At 41.3% G+C, this 22,395-nt stretch overlaps 1 protein-coding gene across 1 annotated transcript; it reads left to right on the top strand.

Annotated features, from left to right (window-relative positions):
* The first annotated feature begins 8,724 nt into the window (after positions 1 to 8,724).
* On the top strand, positions 8,725 to 17,345 carry LOC115109213 (lipoprotein lipase-like). Its single transcript, XM_029633896.1, has 10 exons — positions 8,725 to 8,990; positions 10,487 to 10,668; positions 10,977 to 11,156; positions 12,774 to 12,885; positions 13,308 to 13,541; positions 13,827 to 14,072; positions 15,090 to 15,210; positions 15,447 to 15,629; positions 15,820 to 15,927; positions 16,063 to 17,345. Exons 1-10 carry the CDS (start codon positions 8,897 to 8,899, stop codon positions 16,112 to 16,114), a joined length of 1,512 nt encoding a protein of 503 aa, XP_029489756.1. The 5' UTR covers positions 8,725 to 8,896; the 3' UTR covers positions 16,115 to 17,345.
* The last annotated feature ends 5,050 nt before the right edge of the window (positions 17,346 to 22,395 follow it).

Genomic DNA, 22,395 nt, shown 5'->3' with positions numbered 1-22,395 from the left:
TCACTAAGCTAAGGACCTTGGGACTGAACACCATCCTCTGCAACTGGTTCCTGCACTTCCTGACGGGCCTTCCCAGGTGGTGAGGGTAGGCAACAACACATCCGCTGACCCTCAACACGGGGGCCCCTCTGGGGTGCATGCTTAGTCCCATCCTGTACTCCCTGTTCACCCATGATTGCGTGGCCGCTCACAACTCCAACACCATCATAAAGTTTGCCAACGAGACGACTTTGGTAGGCCTGATCACCAACAACAATGTGACATCCTATAGGGAGGTCAGAGACCTGGCAGTGTGGTGCCAGGACAACAACCTTTCCCTCAATGTCAGCAAGACAAAGGAGATGATCGTGGACTACAGAAAACGGAGGGCCAAGCACGCCCCTATTCATCGACGCGAGTGGAGTGGGTCGAGAGCTTCAAGTTCCTCGTGTCCACATCACTAAGGACCTATCATGGTCTAAACACACCAACACAGTCATAAAGAGGGCACAACAACTTCTAATCCACTTCAGGAGGCTGAAAAGGTTTGTCATGGGCCCTCAGCTGCACCATTAAGAGCATCTTGACTGGCTGCATCACTGCTTGGTATGGCAACTGCTTGGCATCCAAACGTAAGGCGCTACAGAGGGTCTCCAGCCACCCAAGTCATAGACTGTTCAAGTCTGGGACCAAAAGGCTCCTGAACAGCTTCTACCCCCAACTCATGAGACTGCTGAACAGTTAATCATATGGCTACCCTGACTATTTGCATTGACCCCCTTTTTATTTGCACTGACTGTCTTGCATCATCAACTTACTGGACTCTACCCACATACTCACACATACTACACAAACACTCCAACACACACACACACGCATATTGACGCTACACACACACACACACACACACACATATTGACGCTACATACACACACACATACTCACACATAGACACACTTTCACACTTCACCTATGCTGCTGCTACTCTGTTTATTATCAATCCTGATCGCCTAGTGACTTTTATCCTTACCTGCATTACTTCAACTACCTCGTACCTCTGCACATTCACTCGGTACCGGTACTCCAATGTGTATTTTCTCGTTATTGTCATTTTATTGTGATACTATTTCCTTTTTTGCTCTTTTTTTGTACTTTTTACCTCTGCATTATTGTGAAAGGGCATGTAAGTACCATTTTAACAGTATAGTCTACACCTGTTGTATTTGGTGCATGTGACAAATACATTTGATTTGATTTGAAATATGAGTAGTGTTTAGATTAAGACCATCGATCGTCCAGTTTAGGGGAGGGTTTGGCCGGCCGGATGTCCTTGTCCCATCGCATTCTAGCGAATCCTTGTGGCGGCTGGGCGCATGCACGCTGGCTTTGGTTGCCAGCTGTATGGTGTTTCCTCCGACACATCAGTGTGGCTGGCTTCTGGGTTAAGCCAGCAGTATGTCAAGAAGCAGTGTGACTTGGCGGGGTCGTGTTTCAGAGGATGCATGGCTCTCGACCTTCGTCTCTCCCGAGTCCGCACGGGAGTTATAGCGATGGGACAAGACTGTAACTACCAATTGGATATCACGAAAAAGGGGTATAAAATAAAATCCTGTCATATTAACTTAAATATCTCAAAGGTACCCTTTTTGATTTAGTTTATTTTCAGACATATTGTTTGGAACAATATACTCTTAAAACACCTCAAATTTCCAGAATGATCTTTCTGGTACTTAGTAAGATACGACCCATTTTATACATAGAAGTTTACATTATAGACCCTTAATCAATCACTGTTCTTGTGAATGTGAATTGCACATTCAGCAAATCACCAGCAGATGGAGTTCCCTTTGAATCCATGTGTTGGTGGTGCTCTTAACTTCAAAAATAGCAAACAGCCCGCTCTGGAAATTTGATATACTTATATAGTACATTGTTTAAAACAAAATGTCTCAAAAAGAATAACTAAAAGAGTACTTATGAGATATTTATGTTTATACTTTTTACTATCCCCAAATTAATATAAATAACTTGTATTCTTAAATCTAAACAGTCATATTTCAGAACCTTTGTAGCATCTACAGACTCATCGTTGTAGTCAGTGTTTAGGCAAAAACTAAATGTTACAACTTGAACTAGTTATTTCTCAATAATTCTTTTGGATACAGATTTCAAAAGGTATGCCAACCATCCTTCCCCCAAAGGGGAATTCATTTCCTGAATTCATTTCAGGAAAATCCACAACATCATGTATATGATATGAAATAACTTTGGGCCATCCTGGCATGGAATTGCCCCATTGTGAAATGGGTTAGCTGAGTGCAGGGTTGGCATGCCTCTGTCCCCTGGGCCTGGGTGGATGGATAGATGTGATGAGTTGTGAAAGGCTGTTTCACAGTGGAGGCTGGCTGACTGGCTGCTGTGCATGGAGTCTGCTGGCTGGAGCTGCCTGAGATGGATTCCATGGCCAGTCAGCTTCCTGGGTGTACACAACATTATCCTGGTGGGTCACTCTCCATTCCCACATAGCTGACTGACAGCAATTCCTCTTACACACTCACGCACGCACGCACGCACGCACGCACGCACGCACGCACACACGCACGCACGCACATACACACACACTAATTAAATTAGGGCAAATTAATACATTAGCACTTTCACGCCGAAACTGACTTGAGCAGCATAGGTGCTAGTTTTACAGTAATGCTTATGACTTCCGGTGACAGTTTAAAACAGACAGTGGAGTGGTCCTATACAAGTGGAGTTGTATAGGACCTGAGCACTGAGACGTGTGGGAATGTGGGAAACACTGCCCTGGGATCTGTAAAATTGAGATGAGGTTTAGTAAAAGGGCATGGAATACCTTTGCCCTCATGAAGTCCCTCTTTGTTTTATACCAGTTACGAAGGCATGTCTCCTACACAGAGGGAACACATGTGGCAAAACAGATGTGGCATTCAGCACATACGTTTCCCCTTTCTAAGAATGTGTGTGCATTTGTATGCATGTGTGTGGGTGCGTGCGTGCTTGTGTGTGTGTGCATGTCGGGGGGGGGGGGTTATATACCAAGACGGAAACTGAGTGGGGGAGGTAGCGGACATCGGCATGTAGATTGTAGAATAAGGTTTCACCTATATAACTGCAGCTGTACTGCAGTTGTCTCACCAGTCATAACTAACTCCTAAGGACTGTTCATTCAGTTCACTGTGGACTGAACACACCACTGGTTTACATTGTGTAAGTGGAATGAGGATGAGGCGGAGTGGACTTACAGAACAGTCTGGTTCTTATTAGAGGCCGAACTGGTTCCCCCCTGCAAGGCTCAATGTCCCTGCACTTTACCTACTCTTCCTACACTATAAAGGGGAAACCATACATTTAGAGACATATACACACATATATATACACACACACACACACACACACACACACACACACACACACACACACACACACACACACACACACACACACACACACACACACACACACACACACACACTTTAATTCTCGCTCCAATGTTTCTCCATATAAAGGCTTCACAATTCATAAAGGTCATGTTAACTGACTGATATTATCTCATAGAACAAAACGTGAAATAAGGCCACTAATTAGTAAGGAACTCTAGGTCTTAATTGAAAGAAGGGAAAAAAAACGTGCAGACACTGGGCCCTACATGGAATGAGTTCGACACCCCTGGTTTAAATGGTGACTCGTGTTTTTTTACAATCCAACTTAGCTGGGCTGGTCTCAAGGCCTTAGCAGCACCTCAATCTTTTCCTATTGTGTCTTGGTCATGGTGATACGGAGAGCGGCTGGAAATACTACAAACCCACTTTCAGATAAAGAAATCAGCATGCAGGACACATCTGCAAAACAATTATGTTATGTGACCATTTTCACTCAGCAATCAAACCTCACTGTTTTGTGCAGGGATTTCTACTGTAAGAGTCTCTCTTCTCTACCTTCCCTCCCTCCCTCGTTCAAGGTCAAGGTCCAGGGCAGAGGGCCAACATGTGTTGGTGTTGTGCCATACTAGGACTGGCAGGCAGGGGTCCCTGGCAGATGGATATACGGGTCGGGGGCTGGGGTGAGGTGGCAGGTTTAATGTAGGCTGTTTAACGTAGCGGGTTCTACATGGAACCCAACATCTTTCTACCTGGATCCAAAAAGGGTTCTACTATGGGGACAGCCGAAGAACTCTTTAGGAACTCTTTTTCCTAAGAGTGTAGTGTGGAAAAATGCTGAATCCACTGCAGTACATCACAGACAGTTGACTTAGTACACATCATAAGACCAAAGAGCATGGACGTACAGCTTGGCCCACAGCTAAAGCAAAGAAGAGATAGAGTACAGTCCCTTCATGTGGAAAGCAAAGTCCTGCAGCCATTCAGCGCTGTACACACCTTCCTGCTGGCTTCCTCCTGAAACGTATTTGTGTTACGTCGTGCTAAGTAATTAAGACACATTTGGACTTGTTTACAGTTTTCCCACAGCGTATCCAATCTGTGAGTAATCAGATGGGGGTTTAGCATGAGGATGCTGGACACCTTGGCAGTGGGGTGTTTGATGCATTTGGCTCTTTTGAAGAGGGTTGAACAGTTCTTTTAAACAATGGACTGACTGCAAACTCAGCTGGAGGACCTATGTGCATTTATGTGGTGCAGAGAGAGAGAGAGGAGGCCAGATGGAGCAGCATTCACTACCTATAAATGTTTATAATTAAGTATTTATTACTAATGTAAATGTTAGTAATTAATGCTGACATAGCTCGTTGACCTCCTAGACAGAGCTGCAGGCTTTTTAGACTGGAGTTTCTAGCATGGCCATGGCTGCAGTCAAACTATACAGAATAATGTCACAGAATGGTTTGTTGTTGTAGGTCACGCATGCTGTTTTCATGCATGCAAAGAGAACTATTTGCTCTATTCTGGATGTCCGGCTTTTTGGACACAAACGGACAGGAAATTAATCTGTTTTGTCCAGATGCTGTGAACTCACAATGAGTTTTTAATTTCCTCAGCAGAACTCACGGTCAAAGCCAAGCTAATAAGAGACAAAGGACTGCATGACACCAAATTGTGATATTAGACCTGTACAGACTCCAATACGCCCCCAGCTATCTGGCACTGTATTGTCTGACTGCTTAGCTCTATATCTGGCTGGCTGGCTGGCTGCTTGGTTCTCTCTGTCTGTCTGTTTGCTTGCCTGTATGTCACTGTCTGCCTTCCTGTCTGTCTGTTCTCTCTCTCACACTCTCTCTGTGTCTCTGTCAATTCAATTCAATTTAAGGGGCTTTATTGACATGGAAAACATATGTTTACATTTATTGGCATGGATAAACAAAAGTGAAATAAACAATAAAACGCGAACAGTAAATATATATATATTTTTTTAATTTTAATTTTAATTTTTTAAATTTTATTTATTTATATAGCCCTTCGTACATCAGCTGATATCTCAAAGTGCTGTACAGAAACCCAGCCTAAAACCCCAAACAGCAAACAATGCAGGTGTAAAAGCATTACACTCACACAAGGTCCAAAAGAATAAAGACATTTCAAATGGCATATTATGTCTGTCTATATACAGTGTTGTAGCGATGTGCAAATAGTTCAAGTACAAAAGAGAAAATAAATAAATATCTCTTCCTCTTTCCAGCTGTCTTCACATGGTGCGACTGCCATTATTTATCCTCTCTGAAGTGGTTGTTGGGAAATGTGGGTCTCCATGTTAATCATACCAATGAAGACACAAGTAGACTTATCCTCAGTGTTGTCAGGAAACCCCAGAGGTGTATTGTCTATTGCACAGTCATGCTTATATTTCTGCCTTATCTTCTATCAATATGCTTCCCCTTGGGCAAAGATGACAACCACAGTGGATAGTCTGTCTGAGATTAGGGAGATATAGGGGGAGCACAGCCAATAGGCATCCTTCTTCTTAATTACATGTGTCTTCAGTGGGTTAGACATCACAGATCAAGGCTAGGCATCACTCCCATCTAAAACACTGGGTTGGGCACATTGGTAGCCCTAAGCATCAATTACCTTAGTTAGTCATGCACATAACCAGAGAAAATTCAAAGAAACAGTGTGCTATATTTGTAATGAGAAAGCTTATTGAATGATTACCAGAAAAATTGTAGTTTATCCGTGGTTTATATTTGGCCAGCAATGCTGTATTTGCACTCGGAAAATGCCACATCTAAATATAATATGCATTCCTAAGTACAGAGTTGATATTTCTCCACAAATCTCAGTTTTACTGGTTACATAAGGTGATCTGTATACAGGGCCAGTCCTAGCCTTTTTTGGGCCCTAAGCACCTCATTGGGCAAAACATTTTAATGGCCCCACTTTTAAAAGCAGAGAGAAGAAAAGTTTTAAAACAGGTTTGCTGCAATTCTACAGATTTTGTCATGGGGTGGAGAGAAGATTTAGCAATTTTATTAAATATTTTATGCAATTCTACTCATTTTGTCATGGGGCAGAGCAACAAATTCAGTTTTATCGCTAATTTCCAGCAATTCTACACATTTTGTCATAGGGTGGAGAGAAATTTTTGTAGTTTTAAAGATAATTTCCTTCAATTCTACACATTTTCTCATGAATTATGCCATGTCCTTTATTCCTCGAACAGTGGGGTCACGACCAGGGTGTGCTATTATCAACAGCAACCCTGGAGCAATTAGGATTAAATGCCTTGCTCAAGTGCACATCGGCACATTTTTTACCTTGCCCCTGGGTAAGTGCCCTGTGTGCCTGGTAGGTAATTTGACCATGATTACTTCAAGTTTAGATAGCTGGCTAAACGAATTTACCAATCTAGAAATGTTTTGCTGACATGGGCCAATTGAGTGACTGTCAATAACTGCCATAACAAGAGAACAACAGATGTGTGCTTATGCACAACCAAATTGCACCTTTTGTATTCTGCTTTTATAGCTCAACAGTAAGTTGAAAATGCATTTATTTTTGGGTCTGGGGCTCCCTTGCTCTATCCTCCTTAAAGGTCAACTTAGATTCATATGTGGGTACTTTTGTAGCGAGGGCAAAGCACAAAGCCTCCCTGATAAATAGTACTGTACATGTTCATACATACTACTCTGACTGCGGGTTTAATCTATTTTATGGCATTTTTTCCCTACAAATTCTAAGATTTAGTGAAACAATATTCCTCCAGAGTGAGATCCAGGTTTGACATGTTCTCTATTCAGTGGACAGGCTATAGATCAATAATATGACATTTATATACGATCAAACAGTACATGTTATTGTTCTCTCATCAAGTTATGTCAAGTTGACCCTCAGGTTAATATGTTTTGCCTGATGTACCAGACAAATGTGGAGGAGAAGACAATTGGCATGCATCAGTCTCTGTCCAGACATGAGTTATATACTCTCTGTTCATAACACCAGTCATACTGGTCACACAAATTTCCCACCCACACCACTGCCTCTCCCACAGTGTAATTTCAATCTCACAATTTATTTTACATGCAAAAAAAGTTGAAGTTAATAGAACCTTAAAACTGTTCAGCTGCCAACATACTATTTGAATAGTATGTTCAATCAATTCAATGTCTATTCCATGTTGGTTCCATGTTGGTTCAAGTTATTTCATTATTTCATTGAAATGATTTCATTGAAATTACATGAAAACAAGGTTGATTCTGCATTGAAATATGTCCGTCAGAATTTCCACATAGATCTGGTATGCAGGCACACTCACAAGACACTGAGACAGTCTTGTATCATTTGTGAGTCAATCGAGATTTGTCATTGTTTCCAAATTCAGCTGATCAACCAATGAGAGAAGGGGCTTGCTTGCACAACACACCCATTGCCCTTCTCCTTCACAGGAAGGTGTCCACCACGACGTTCTCAGTAAAGGCAAGTGACAAGAGTGTATTGTTGTCCCTGGGGATGGCTGAGGTATACTTTTATGACACACATCAATTCTGTAATCCCTGAAGGATCATTGCAACATATTTTCGCGTTTAAAGTATAGCTTATTAGGCCTAACGGTTTAGTTGGGGGGGGGGTGTTTTGTACGATATATTTTATAACAAATATGACATTATGCAAGTACATTTCAAATGATATTGACACATTTTATTCAGGACCAATAGTGTCTCTGCATTTAGCAGAATCCTACACACAAAACGTATAACTTTTCGCTATATAGAGATAGATCGAGATATAGTTGGACATACATATATTACGATTCATAAATATTGCGGGGAAAAACGCATTGTTACTTAAAACGATGTCACTCACTGGTTCTTCTCCAGTTTGTTGCATTGTGTCTGGTAGGCCTGATTCACAGAAGAGCACAAAACTGGAGCATGAGATTGTAGAGACTGCATAGCTCACACACCTATAGAAGCCCATTTCTGATGAATAAAAGTTTTTTATTTTTTTTATTTTACGAAAATATATATTGAAAAAAAGTTTTAAAAGGAATTAGGCTAAATCATTGAATCTCTAAAGAAATAGCAAGTAAATCAATTTGGTGAACATATTTTAATCATGACAAGATATTATTCTGAAATGAAGGATTACAAGTGAAAGCTATAGAACAGAAATATAACATTTCCACATTTAATGCGCATTGGTGAAGGCACAGAGTTGCCAACGATTTTTGTTGCAATTTTGCATTTGGAACCAGCCCACTCATTTCAGACCAATGGAGTTTGTTTATTCAAATGAGCCTCTCATAAAGACAACTTGGGGCGGCAATTGTGGCAGACTTCGTAAGAAAATTATTAACTCTCTGATCACAGTCAGACCACAGTTTTTAACCGGAGCTGTGATCCTACTGACTTATACAATTGGATCTACTACTCCTAAACCAATTTTCAAGGAACTTTTCATTCGGGACTTGTCAGAGAAACCTCTAGATCAACAATAATATGGGAAAAGAAAATACCTATTTGGTCACCGTTTGGATAATTCTTGCAAATATCTGTGCATCTTTTTCAAGTACACCAGAACAAACACTTTTTGGTAAGTAAGGGATATGTCTCCTGTTTGTAGAGCTGACTTTGGCTTTGTTAGAGAGAGGTTAAATGAATACATTATTTTCCTGGGGGCTGACTAGCCATCTGGCATTACGGGCAAATGCCAGATGGGTTGGTCAAGTTTTTTGTCCACTGGGCCTGTCAATTTTTTCTTTTCTTTTTCACAAAAGTATAATTATTTTGATAATAATGGGTTCCTCAAGGAAAATTTGGTCCAGTGTGGGGGCCTCAAGAAAAATAATGGTCTGGTGTGTTTAGAAATGCCAGGGCTGATTTCTGGTCCCAGTCCGCTCCTAGTTGAATTTCTCCCATAAAATAAACACTCAAGCCACCTGGAAGGAGCATAATTGGTGCAGCCATCTCCAACTGACCCATAGTAACCCAGAAAATAGTTTATGAAGTTGTCAGACCCACCTACCCCACCCCTCAGGTATCTTTTGTTTAGGGTGCGCAGTGGGAGCTCTTTCCAACCATTGCAACAACAACAAAAATTGGATCCGAAAGAAAATGAGGAAGAAAATAATTATTTGCACATTCAAGTGCAATTACAACAATACTTTGAGAACTAAAATATGTTAGCATTTTTTTAATGCAAAATAACTATTTTTCATTTGTTTTACACATTCTTGCATAATAACACACACATATATATATATATTACAATTATTATTAACATTATATTCGATATTTAATGTGGTCAATAGGCTTATTTGTGATTTGTTTTGTGTGAAATAGCATTACTAGAAAATGTGGAATCATGAATGAATGTTTGGTTGGTAGAAATGCAAGTGGCAAAAGGGGGCGACACTTGACTGTTAAAAAGTTTAATGATTTATTTTATCATGCTGTTAATTGATTATACCAATTGATAAACTGATACATTCTGCAGATTGTGTTTTTGTAATTATTTTCTTCCAAGATAGTCAGTGTGTGAATATAAAAAGCTGAATTGCCACCACTTGAAAGATCCAATAAAAAATACTGGAATTTGTTTCCTTGTAAAGAAATTGTAGATGCTGGATTTGGTTTGTCATGCAAATCAGAAGTACATTTTTGGTGGTGGTAAAGGGTTTGAATTTCTAGTGACTGCCTTGTGCAATCATGATTATGACAAACTCTTCACTAATATGACATCTAGAATGAGTTTCAATATGTATCTGGTTGAAAATGTAAACAATAGTATTGACTCCCCTGCATTGTGCATAATAGTAACCTGTATGCTATTCGAACAGGATTTTTGTTTAAAGCTCTAACATGCAAGATTATGCACTAGTAGTAAAGCAGGCAGCAGTTAGTGTAGCGGTTAAGAGCATTAGGCAAGTAACCAAAAGGTCACTGGTTTGAATCCCTGAGCCGACTAGTTGACAAATCTGTCGATGTGCCGTTGAGCAAGGCACTTAACACTAATTTGTCCTGTAAATTGCTCTAGATAAGAGTGCCTGCTAAATGACAAAAACATGTCAAAATCATCACTCTATGCAGGTAACAACAACTCTACTGAATGGCTTGAGGACCTCACTGACATTGTATCCAAGTTCTCCCTGAGAACCGCTGAGGTACCAGATGATGACCTGTGCTACATTGTTCCTGGCCAGCCCTTAACCATCCCAGAGTGTGAATTCAACCCTGAGACTCAGACGTTCGTGGTTATTCATGGATGGACGGTAAAAAGCTTTGACATTCTATTATGATTGATTATCACTAAAGCATAAATTGTTTACCATCGTTTGAATAAGCTGTATTGTTTATATTATGAGCGAAATAACTCAACAATAATTGTCCCTAAAAATACATTCAGCAATGATAACTAGATGCATGATGAGAAGCCTCCCGCTGTCCCTAGTTATAACGCTCCAGTGCTCATTCATGTGTTAAAGTGCTGACACTTGGCTTGTCTTCAATCAGTGCAGTGCGCAGACAATGGGGGACAGGGCTTCACGCCAGCCACTGACCCTAGAACTGTGTCTTCCAGGTCACAGGGCTATTTGAGAGCTGGGTCCCTAAGCTGGTGACAGCGCTGTATGAGAGGGAGCCCAAGGCCAACGTTATCGTGGTGGACTGGCTGACCCGGGCCCAGCAGCACTACCCTACCTCCGCCGCTTACACCAAGCTGGTGGGCAGAGACGTAGCCAAGTTTGTTAACTGGCTGCAGGTAAGTGATCTCAAGGTCACTGTGTACACAGAAAATAATATAATATTAACTGGGTGGTTCGAGCCTGAATGCTGATTGGCCGAAAGCCGTGGTATATCAGACCGTATACCAGGGTTATGACAAAAACATTTTTTAAAGCTCTAATTACATTGGTAACCAGTTTAAAACAGCAATAACGCACCTGACATTGGTAATGAGGCATTGGTAATATATCACGGCTAAGGGCTGTATCCAGGCACTCGTGCTAAGGATTGCCCTTAGCCGTTGTATATTGGCTATATACAACACCCCCTTAGGCCCTTATTGCTTAAATATAAGCTTCACAGAATGGCCTGATTTCTAACTTGAGATCAGACTTTCAGGCAGTAGTGTAAATGGGTGAGTTGAACAAAAGTTGTATCTGAAGTTTGGAATCGATCTAGTTATTAAAAATACACTGAACAAAAATATAAGTGCAACATGTAAAGTGTTTATCCCATGTGTCATGAGCTTAAATAAAATATCCCAGAAATGTTCCATAGTCACAAAAAGCTTATTTCTCCAAAATGTTGTGCACAAATTAGTTTACATCCATGTTAGTGAGCATTTCTCCTTTGCCAAATTAATCCATCCCCCTGACAGGTTTGGCATATCAAGAAACAGCATGGTCCTTACACAGGTGCACCTTGTGCTGGGGACAATACAATTCCACTCTAAAATGTGCCGTTTTGTCACGCGGAATTGGCATGCTGACTAAAGGAATGTCCACCAGTGCTGTTGCCAGAAAATGTCATGTTAATTTCTCTACCGTAAGCCACCTCCATCGTCGTTTTAGAGAATTTGGCAGTACGCCCAACTGGCCTCACAACCGCAGACCACATGTATGGCGTCATCTGGGCGAGTGGTTTACTGATGACAACGTTGTGAACAGAGTGCCCCATGGTGGCGGTGGGTTTGTAGTATAGGCAGGCATAAGCTACGGACAATGAACACAATTACATTTTATCGATGGCGATTTAAATGCACAAAGATACTGTGACGAGATCCTAAGGCCCATTGTGAGGCAATTAAAAAAAAAAAGATATCTGTGACCGATAGATGCATATCTGTATTCCCAGTGATGTGAAATCCATAGATTAGGCCATAATAAATGTATTTCAAATGACTGATTTCCTTATATGAACTGTAACTCAGTCAAATCTGTGAAATGAATGCGTGTTGCGTTTATGTTTTTGTTCAGTATACTGTATATTATTGGTGATACAATGTTTTAGAAGTCAGAGTTGTGGATGTGTTTTCCTGCTGGTTCTGATTTAGTATGCCTCATAAAGGCTTTTTACTGCCATGTTGTTGATCCGCATCATTACACAGCACATTATTGATAGAAGCGGCACATGTGAAGCATATTGTCTGCTAGAAAAATGCTTTAGGGCAAGGGAGGACACATTGGTATGATAAACTGCCTGAAATGGTTACATGTGAAAGCAGACAGTATAACTGACGTCACAGAATATACTTGAAAGGGTGTTAGCATCGCATAACCATGGCATAAGAAGTTTCACAGCTAAGTCTTTACACAGTCACACTTGACAGCCTAGGAATTAGGAATAAACCATTTTTGCTTTCCCCCCTTGTCAGAAAACACTGGACTACCCCTGGGAGAGGATACATCTGCTGGGATACAGTCTGGGGGCTCATGTAGCCGGCATCGCCGGTTTCCTCACCAACCACAAAGTCAGCAGGATCACAGGTGAGCAGACAGTCCTTCTCTGCTGAAGAGGTTTTATTGTTTGTCTATCAGTCTGTCACTACATGTACCATGGATGCAAACATACATGCACAGGCCTACATATGCAAGTTCTACCCCAATGAATTTAGCCTCAATAGTCCCTGAGTTTGTCTCCATAAAGTTTACTCAACTATGAAATCTCTTTGACCTGCTTAGAATATTCAAATATTTATCCCTAAACCAGATCAGGCCCTGGAGGCAGCATACCATTAAACACCATAATCACATCCATTGAGTACATTGTGGCTTTACTTCAGTCCTGGAAGCACACTGAGGCTTTTGCCTGCATGTTCTCATGCACAGTATTACAGATGGACTGTGACTGTTCTCTCCCTCTCTCTCTCTCTACTTCCCTCTTCTCTCTCCTTCCATCCGTCTCCCAGGTTTGGACCCAGCCGGCCCGACCTTTGAGCACGCTGACAACCAGACCACCCTGTCCCCTGATGATGCTCTCTTCGTGGACGTCCTGCACACCAACACCCGGGGCTCCCCAGACCGCAGCATCGGCATCCAGAGACCGGTGGGCCATGTGGACATCTACCCCAACGGAGGAACCTTCCAGCCAGGCTGTGACCTGCAGAACACCATGATGATGATTGCCACCACAGGCATCCATAGTACGTACCATAACTTAACACTGCAATGTAATAAAATCACACTCTGTTATTACAGTGTAGTAAATCTTCATGAGGCGTGTTTCTTTAAGTTTGAATATCTGCATCAGGTACTTTGACTCCATTAAAAGTGTCACTTTCAATGTCTTGACTTTTCTTTAGCTTTAAGTCTGAATAAGCAAATGTCCCAGACATGGTTGCACGGTTAGTCCGGTGAATATATGAGAATCAGCCAGTGATTTAGTCATCATGGTCCTAATGGTCTTGTTTTATGTGGGTCCTGTGTAGATATGGACCAGATTGTGAAGTGTTCCCACGAGCGCTCCATCCACCTGTTCATCGACTCGCTGGTGAACGCAGCAGAGCATCAGACCATGGCCTACCGCTGCAGCTCCAAGGAGGCCTTCATGAAGGGAATGTGTCTCAACTGCCGCAAGAACCGTTGCAACAAGGTGGGCTACGGCGTCAACAAGGTCCGCCTGCCCCGGAGCACCAAGATGTACCTCAAGACCCGTGAGACGATGCCCTTCAAACGTAAGAGCGAGAGAGATGTAGGGGAATTGTTTTAGGATGAGAGAGCACTCATGCACAAAGGAACAATTGGATTAATCTTTCTCACAACAGAAGGTTTATTCCCTGGCACTAAAATAGATTTTCATAAGTTAAGACTTGATGTACATTTGTTACCAAATCCTCAATGCATTGGTCCAGAAGGCTAAATGTAGTTACTGTAGTGGTGGCATAGAGCTAGGCTTAGCTCAAGCTGGCCTTGAGAGCTTTAACTGAACACAGAGTCTCTTTACCAGGCCATGTATGTTACATTAGTACAACGGGGCCCCAGTGCACATACTGTACCAGTACTAGATAACCCTGTTCAAACAGTGTGACTTCCGAAGTCTACACAAGTCCCTCCTTTATCAGTTCCTCCTGACTCCCTATCCATAAAAGATTCCATAACATATGCCCAGCCTGCGTCAATTTTTAACCCCCCTCACCCCACTATTGTAGGATTGGCACAGTCTAACACATCTGATACGTTAGTGGCATCAAGGTCAAACCAAAACAAGCAGGGGGGATAAAACAAGGTTTATGGTGCAAGCCATGAAAGTCACATTAGAGTGAGTCTATTAGTATTTCAGTAGTGGCTGTAGTTTGGTAACTTGACACCACTGCACGTGATTGCTTACAGTGTAAAGTTAGAGGATACTTTACATGCCAATTCTATTCGTTAATGTGTAATCTGAAGTTAAAAATTTTCCTTCCCTTAGTCACCCTTAGTCATGGCAGTAAGCAGATCTATAATATGGGTATGTAAAGACAGGTCATAATCATGGAGGTACTACAGTTCTGTGGGAGCAGAATAAGGATCTTTAGCTTTAACTGTGGGCATCAGTGATGGGATAATGTCCACATGCCACAAACACTTCAAACAGTTGGAGAATGTGTCTCAACTGGGCACACTGCAGGTATTTGCATAGGCAAACATACTCAGGGTTTCAGACGTCTGTGTGGCGTGGTTCTAAATTAAGGTCTCCGTCATTCTTTCCACAGTTTTCCATTACCAAGTGAAGGTGCATTTCTTCAGCAGCGAGAAACTGGACTACACTGAGCAGCCCATGAAAATCTCTCTGTACGGAACCCATGATGAGAAGACAGACATTCCCTACATCATGTACGTATAGTCTGATATTAAAGAAAATATTAAAATCATTATTATTTATTTTTTATATACTTAGTTGTCTAGAAATGCTTGATATCATTTCTAAACATATCCAAACGTACAAATATTATACACTGACATAATTAACCCCAGAGATATCACCTCGTCGCCTCTCCTCAGCTGGGTACTGTATACAGTACAGAAGGTGAACTGACCCCCTAACCTTTGACCTGTGTGTGACCTCTCAGGCCGTTCCTGAACACTAATCGCACCGTGTCCTTCCTGCTGACCACCGACGTGGACATCGGGGAGCTGCTTATGGTCAAGCTGCGTTGGGAGAAAGACGCTTACTTCAGCTGGTCTGACTGGTGGGGTAACAGCAACTTCCACATCCGCAAAATGCGTGTCAAGGCCGGGGAGACTCAGTCCAAGTAAGTTATGATGATAATGATGAACTGAATATTCCAATTGATGAGATGGATCAATCAAAACCCAGCAGTACTGTGGACCATATATGAATATCTTTGACACTGCACATCATCTTTCACATTGCCAGTCTTTGAAGTTGTATGATACATGTTTCAGAAGGCTTCACTGATAGTCTTTACTGTCTGACTCCAGGGTGATCTTCAGCGCTAAAGATGGAGAGTTTGCCTACCTCGTCAGAGGAAAAGACGACGCAGTCTTTGTCAAATCAAAAGAGGACAACATGAGCCGGAAAGAGAAAACGTAAGAAATCTAGAACATTTTGGAAACTTTGTGAAACTTTGAATGCATAAAAATCTATCATATCCAAAGATAGGATTCAGAACTTCCTTCCTCGTTTTCTTTTGAACTTTTTTTTCTCTTCTCTCTTATCTTTAGGATGCACAGGCTCAAGATGCAGGGAAGCCTCTTCAAGAAGAACAATGCATGAAGCAGCACTTGAATACAGTCTGCACTGCAGCCCACAGCCAAAGCTGGATGAAGCCAGGGAGAACGTGCTGGAGAGAAGATAAGAGATGTTAGCCTCTGACATGTACCGTTTTCTGCCTTCCATTCTGTCATGTCATCTCCACCCCCAAGCACAATCTATATCACTTTATCCACTGTGCTGGGAGTCAGTTTATGGGCTTTTTCTTCTATTAACCGCCATCATGGAGAGTGTTACAAATGTCATTCTAAAATCAGCTTTTTCATGCTTTTGACTTTGTCTAAAGTTGCTACATTATCTTTGTAATCCTTCATCTGTGTCCATGTATACAAATCACATCAATGTATTTCTAACCCTATACTGGGTAGTTCCGATTCAAACTTTTGATTCAAAGAGATTAACATAGCTTCTGCTTTTAAGAAAGCTTTTTGACACATTCGGTATGCACACTATAATAGTCATGTCACTAATGCCATCGTGCCTAAACAACTAACTGCCACCACCACAGGGACCAAAGATGGTGACACTGTCTCCTGAGTTGAATATTACAGTGATCTGTGTACATGGCTTTTCAATCAGTGTTATACAGTATATATGAGTTGTTGTAGATTAATTCCCTGCTTGTTCTTTGTGTGCATTTGGTTATTGTGTTTGGCAGGGGTCACTTTAAGGGCGTTAATCCACGTCAGTCAATTTGATCATTCAACAACTAGTCAAACTGGATTGTTGTGTTTAGATTAATATTTAATTGGCCGCTTGACTTGAGAAGATAGAGGTCACAAGCAGAAGTTAGCATTTCCTGAAAACTTTTATAACTTCCTTTATAGGTCAAAAGTTATGTGGAAACAATTACCTTAACCCTATTGGTCAATCATGCCCTTTTGAAAGGTCAAACAAAATGCTACACTAAATACAGAACATATCTGTGAGCCTTTGCAAACATTGGTGGACAGCCCTACATAATAGCCATAATGCATCCCAATAATGTTTCATATTCTATTTATTGAATGTACCTGTATATATTTGTATATTAAGCTGTAATATATTTGGGCAAGTTTCCATTGCTGTCTTTGTTTTTATAGATTCATCTTTCTGATTTTACACGTGTGGCTTTGGACAGACTGATCAAATTGGTCTCCATGCCAGCTGATGAGTACATTTACTTTTATGAACTGAAATGCAGTGCACTGTATGAAGGAAAATCATGATACTTTAATAAAGTGAGTACATTATACATCTGGGTATTATTGGATTTACTACTCCCCTGATCTACATATTGTGTTCTTGAATTCCTTAAATCTTGTTCTAACCCTATAACATGTAACTAGATACAATATGTAGCTATTCTTAGGACATTATTAAAATCTCTGTCAACATCACTCAATAGTGTATAATTGTTGGCAATACATAATTTACAAGACTGACAATATAAGCATATAGTCGGCAGGTAGTCTGGTGGTTCGAGGCGAACCAGCAGCCGGAGGGTTGCCAGTTCGAATCCCGGGTCTGATGGGAAAAATCTGGCGGGAAGTGAGCTGGCAACTGGAATCTGGTATCAAACCAGCTGCCATTGTGCCCTTGAGCAAGGCACTTAACCCAAACAACAACAGCCCCCCTGGGCCCAGTGTGGCAGCCCCACACACCGCTCCAAAACTTTATAAGTACAGTATGTGTGTCTTTAGGAGGGGTTGTGTTAAAAGCGGAACTCAAATTTCGGTTGGACCTTGAGTACAATTGACCAAAAAAGCATTCTTAATCTCTTGATACAATCACATGCTGAACCTAGTGCCATCAATATAGAGACAGTTGTCATTCACAGGTTTTATCAATATTTGCAAACAAGCATAAGAGAAATAACACTAATATAATTTGATGTGGATGGCTACTGTTGTAATAGTAGTGTTATTACTCCTGTGCTTAACACACAGTGGACTCATTGTGCCTAATCTGACACCTGCGGCTCATTAAACCTTACGTCTGACATGTGCTAGTAGCACAACATCCACATTAGAGCCTATCATCAGTACCCTAAAATACCAAAACAAGTTACGCAACACATAGTGGCAATACAACAGAGAAATAGTTTTGGACCCCAAATTCCTGAGTTGGAAATACATGGTAGAATTCCATGAAAACAGTGAGGTTATTGGGTAAATATTGGAATTTGGACCATCCAAAAAATAAGGAAACATGATAGGATAGATGTTTTCCCATGACTCACTACTCTGAGTACTGTACAAAACAACATGAGATAGATGACACATTGTTAACATTTTGCTTTAAATCAGTCATTAATACACATTTTTCATGGAATAAGAAGATATATCTTGAAAGTATGTGGGAAAACATGGAAACCATCTGTTATCTGGTAAATGACAGTCGGATTGAGGAATGACACTGATGTGTTTAAGCAATCCGGTCTGCCTGTGTTCCCTCAGGGGTGATGGGTCTAAGTAGGTACTGGACAGAGATAGGGTTAGGAAACCTCTTCCCTCCCTTGAGGTCATTGAAATATTTCCTTATTGTGTTTTTGTGTTTGTGTACGACTGTAAACCCCTACAAAGATGTGGTTAAAACCTTACTTTTCACTGAACTTATTGTCCCCAGAATGCCTCTCTAAGATGTTATTGTCATTTTTTATGAAAAGCTCCCAAAAAAAGCAAACAATGTGAGACAAATGTTTGCAGTGAAGATGTAATAGTTCTGAATAATTTTACAGATGTTCCTAATGGGAAAATATCCACTTCTGGCTCATTTAGCTACACAACACACTATACATCACAACCATGATAAATAAACTAGGATATCTTTATACATGGTAAGAACTTCCTGAAGCCATTAGAACCACACATGTCATTCTTAAAAAGAACCCTGAATAAAGCAGTCCAGAACAATTTATCACTTACAAAACTTTGGACAGCAGTTGGCTTCCAAATCACACCAATTTACTGGCTCTTGCAGATCTCTACAGTACAGCTTGCCAACATTATCTCATCAAAACAAACTACGTCACCATAACACTGAATGAGATGCTTCCCTCCAAAATCGAATCAGCTTCCCTCCAGAATTGCAGCACCGTAGCAATGGGGAGTGATTGCATCTGTTTTTCTAATTCTGCTGTTCCTGCTTTACAGGGAAACTCGGTCAAGTTCCTAGAAAAGCAACATTAGATTGGATGACAACTGGAACGCTACAAGAGCTGCTTTTTCTGGGGGGAGCAGCAGGGGATGTGTGTGTTGAATCTGGCAACAGTACAATAAGACAACTGCTGTGGGGATTTTCCCCCCTTTGTCCCACTTGTTCCATAACAACAGCGACAAATACCAGCATCAGAGCCCAACGTTGTTTCTCATTCTGAGCGACCAGGGGCCTGTGATAGGTTTGTCAGGGCGTCCCCTCTGGACTTTCCCTTGGCGCTTAACAACAATGGTCCACCATAGAGGCTAGACACACTTGCCATGTGCACATTCTTGAAGGAAAGCATGTGACCCTAGCAGGTGACATTATTCTTAGTCCTACGTACACACTTGTGCACTGCTGGAAACACAGGACTGGTCCAACAGACCTCTGAGGCTGACCAATCACAATTCACACGGACTCCAGATCCCTACTGACTGATACAGTATGTCAAATGTTGAGAAGATCAACGGTCTTAAGTGAGGAAGCGGGTTAAAATCAAACTAGGCATATGTCATGCTGATTGGTTGTAGACCTATTCCTCCCATAGTACAACCAGTGGGTATCCCAGCATAAAGAGTCAAACACCAACTAACTAAAAGCATGCATTTGTTCATTTGTTATTAATCTCCCACAGAGATCACATGATAGTTAGGCTACATCTCTGAATGTACCTAAGCAAATGATCAAACTAAACATCCAATTGAAATTGGCTTTGCAACAGAAAGCAAGTTTGGATAAGCTCAAATGCTGTTTTGTTAGAAAGCAGGGGAGAAATGTTGTTGAAGCGATCTTGCATCATTACTAGACCACAATTTTTACGTAAGTCAAGGGGCTATGGATGTATAACATGGTGAATGGTGGCTAGGGTAAGAGGCTGGGGGAAAGGGGGTAGAGGTGTGGTTGGTTAGGATTGGACTATGATTTATACTGGCCCATCTGGCCTCCTCCACTCAGAGCAGTCTTCTGGAACTAAAGACAGTAATGTTGATGACATCACAGGTTTCGCACATTGCTTCTCATAACATGATGTTCCACTTTAGTTGTGCACCTAAACCCCACATAGCTCACTTAACACATACCTGCTAGCCTGCTAGAGGAAACAGTCCCCTCAAGCAGACCTAATGTGGGCTGAGGTTCCCCTTGCATGGAAAAACGCCATAAAATCCTCTGCACTGTGATATGTTGTAAAGGGAAAAACATATAGCTAAGGGCTATTCTTAGCACGACGCAACGAGGAGAGCCTGGATACAGCCCTTAGCCGTGGTATATTGGCAATATACCACAAACTAGTTACTTACGTAATTGGAGGAGTAAAAATAAATGTTTTGTCATACCCGTGGTATACGGTCTGATATACCACGGCTTTCAGCCCAGTTTATGATTTTAAATAACATTCTTAGAATATTCTCTGAGCGTTACTAAAGGTGTTGTTGTGGTTTTTATGGAAACTTTTCTTAACATTCTCGGAACAATTTGAGAACAGGACTTTTTAAATAGAAATGTTGTAAAGGGTCATGCCACTCCTACGGGCTTCAATTTGTTTACAATTACCCTAGACCACATCCCTTCCCTCCACATCTGTTTCCGCTCCCTTAATCACCTCTACTCTACCCTTTTCACTGTTCCCCGATATAAACTGCATGCTCCCTCCTACCTACCAGTTCAGATTATGCTTGGTGTTGCCCTATCCTTCACCTGTCCAGTGTGCATGATATGATGAAGTAAGTTCCCCTATGTTATTTTATTGTAGGAGAAATGTAAGTGAACTGTATTATGAGGCCTAAACTCATAGCATGTCCTTTATATCCATGCTATTGCTCCTTTATGTTATTCCTGGCAGTCTCCTTTATAGATGTTATGTTAAGCCTTTTTCCCCATAGTCACCTGGCACTACTTTGTCATGTCTGCACCATTTTGTTGTGTTCCTAATGTTTCCCTTTTGTATTTCCCTTCCAGACCACCACATCCAATCTATCTCCAAGGCCTTACAAGCCACAACTTCTAACCCACCGGCTGTATAAAACCATCCAACCCCACCCCCACCCGCAATCTCCTTATTTGCATTTTGACCGATGCGCCATGGTGGCAGCAGAAGTTAGTCCACCAAAAGCCTAGTCCTTTTCTTCAAGAACCATGAGGAAATGTTATGCTGAAGTACTGAAATTCCCACAGAATGTTTCGTAATGTTCTCTGAACTATTTGAGAACATTCCCAATGTCAAATCAATTAGAGAATTACCTGTCCCAGTCCTGATGTTTTCAACTCTCTAGAGACAGCAGGAGTGGTAGAGATACTCTTAATGATCGCTATGAAAAGCCAACTGACATTTACTCCTGAGGTGCTGACTTGCTGCACCCTCGACAACTACTGTGATTATTATTATTTGAGCATTCTGGTCATTTATGAACATTTGAACATCTTGGCCATGTTCTGTTATAATCTCCACCCGGCACAGCCAGAAGAGGACTGACCATCCCTCATAGCCTGGTTCCTCTCTAGGTTTCTTGCTAGGTTTTGGCCTTTCTAGGGAGTTTTTCCTAGTCACCGTGCTTCTACACCTGCATTGCTTGCTGTTTGGGGTTTTAAGCTGGGTTTCTGTACAGCACTTTGAGATATCAGCTGATGTACGAAGGACTATATAAATACATTTGATTTGATTTGAGAGAACATTACACAAATCAAACTTTTAGAACTTTTAGGAAAGGTTCTGTCAAAGCAATGAAATACGAATTTTATTTTGTTTGGTCAAGTTCCTTAAATGCGAGTGTTTCCTAAACCAAGCAACTATCCTGCACCATTCCCAGAAAGTTGTATGATGAAGCGTTAAATGAACAATTTATTTTCAGGCATGAAACTTCCCTCATGAAGTCAAGAGCAAGGCCATTTATAGCTATGGGCAACAGCAAATTCAGTCTACTCAGATCTGATTTAACATTTGCCTGTGCTATTTCACATAGTAAATAACAATCGCTTGAATAAAATTATTAACTTCATTGCCATTTATCAATGTCTTACATTATACCCTAATTCCCCGCCCGGGGTAAAAGCAACCAATAGGTTTGCGACAGAGGGAGAGGTCCTATTTAGGAACCGGGCACTTCAAG

Source organism: Oncorhynchus nerka, linkage group LG25, assembly GCF_034236695.1.
Source record: "Oncorhynchus nerka isolate Pitt River linkage group LG25, Oner_Uvic_2.0, whole genome shotgun sequence".
NCBI classification, from domain to species: Eukaryota; Metazoa; Chordata; class Actinopteri; order Salmoniformes; family Salmonidae; genus Oncorhynchus; species Oncorhynchus nerka.
The sequence above is the reverse complement of the archived record's forward strand: the minus strand, read 5'-3'. Positions and strand labels throughout refer to the sequence as shown.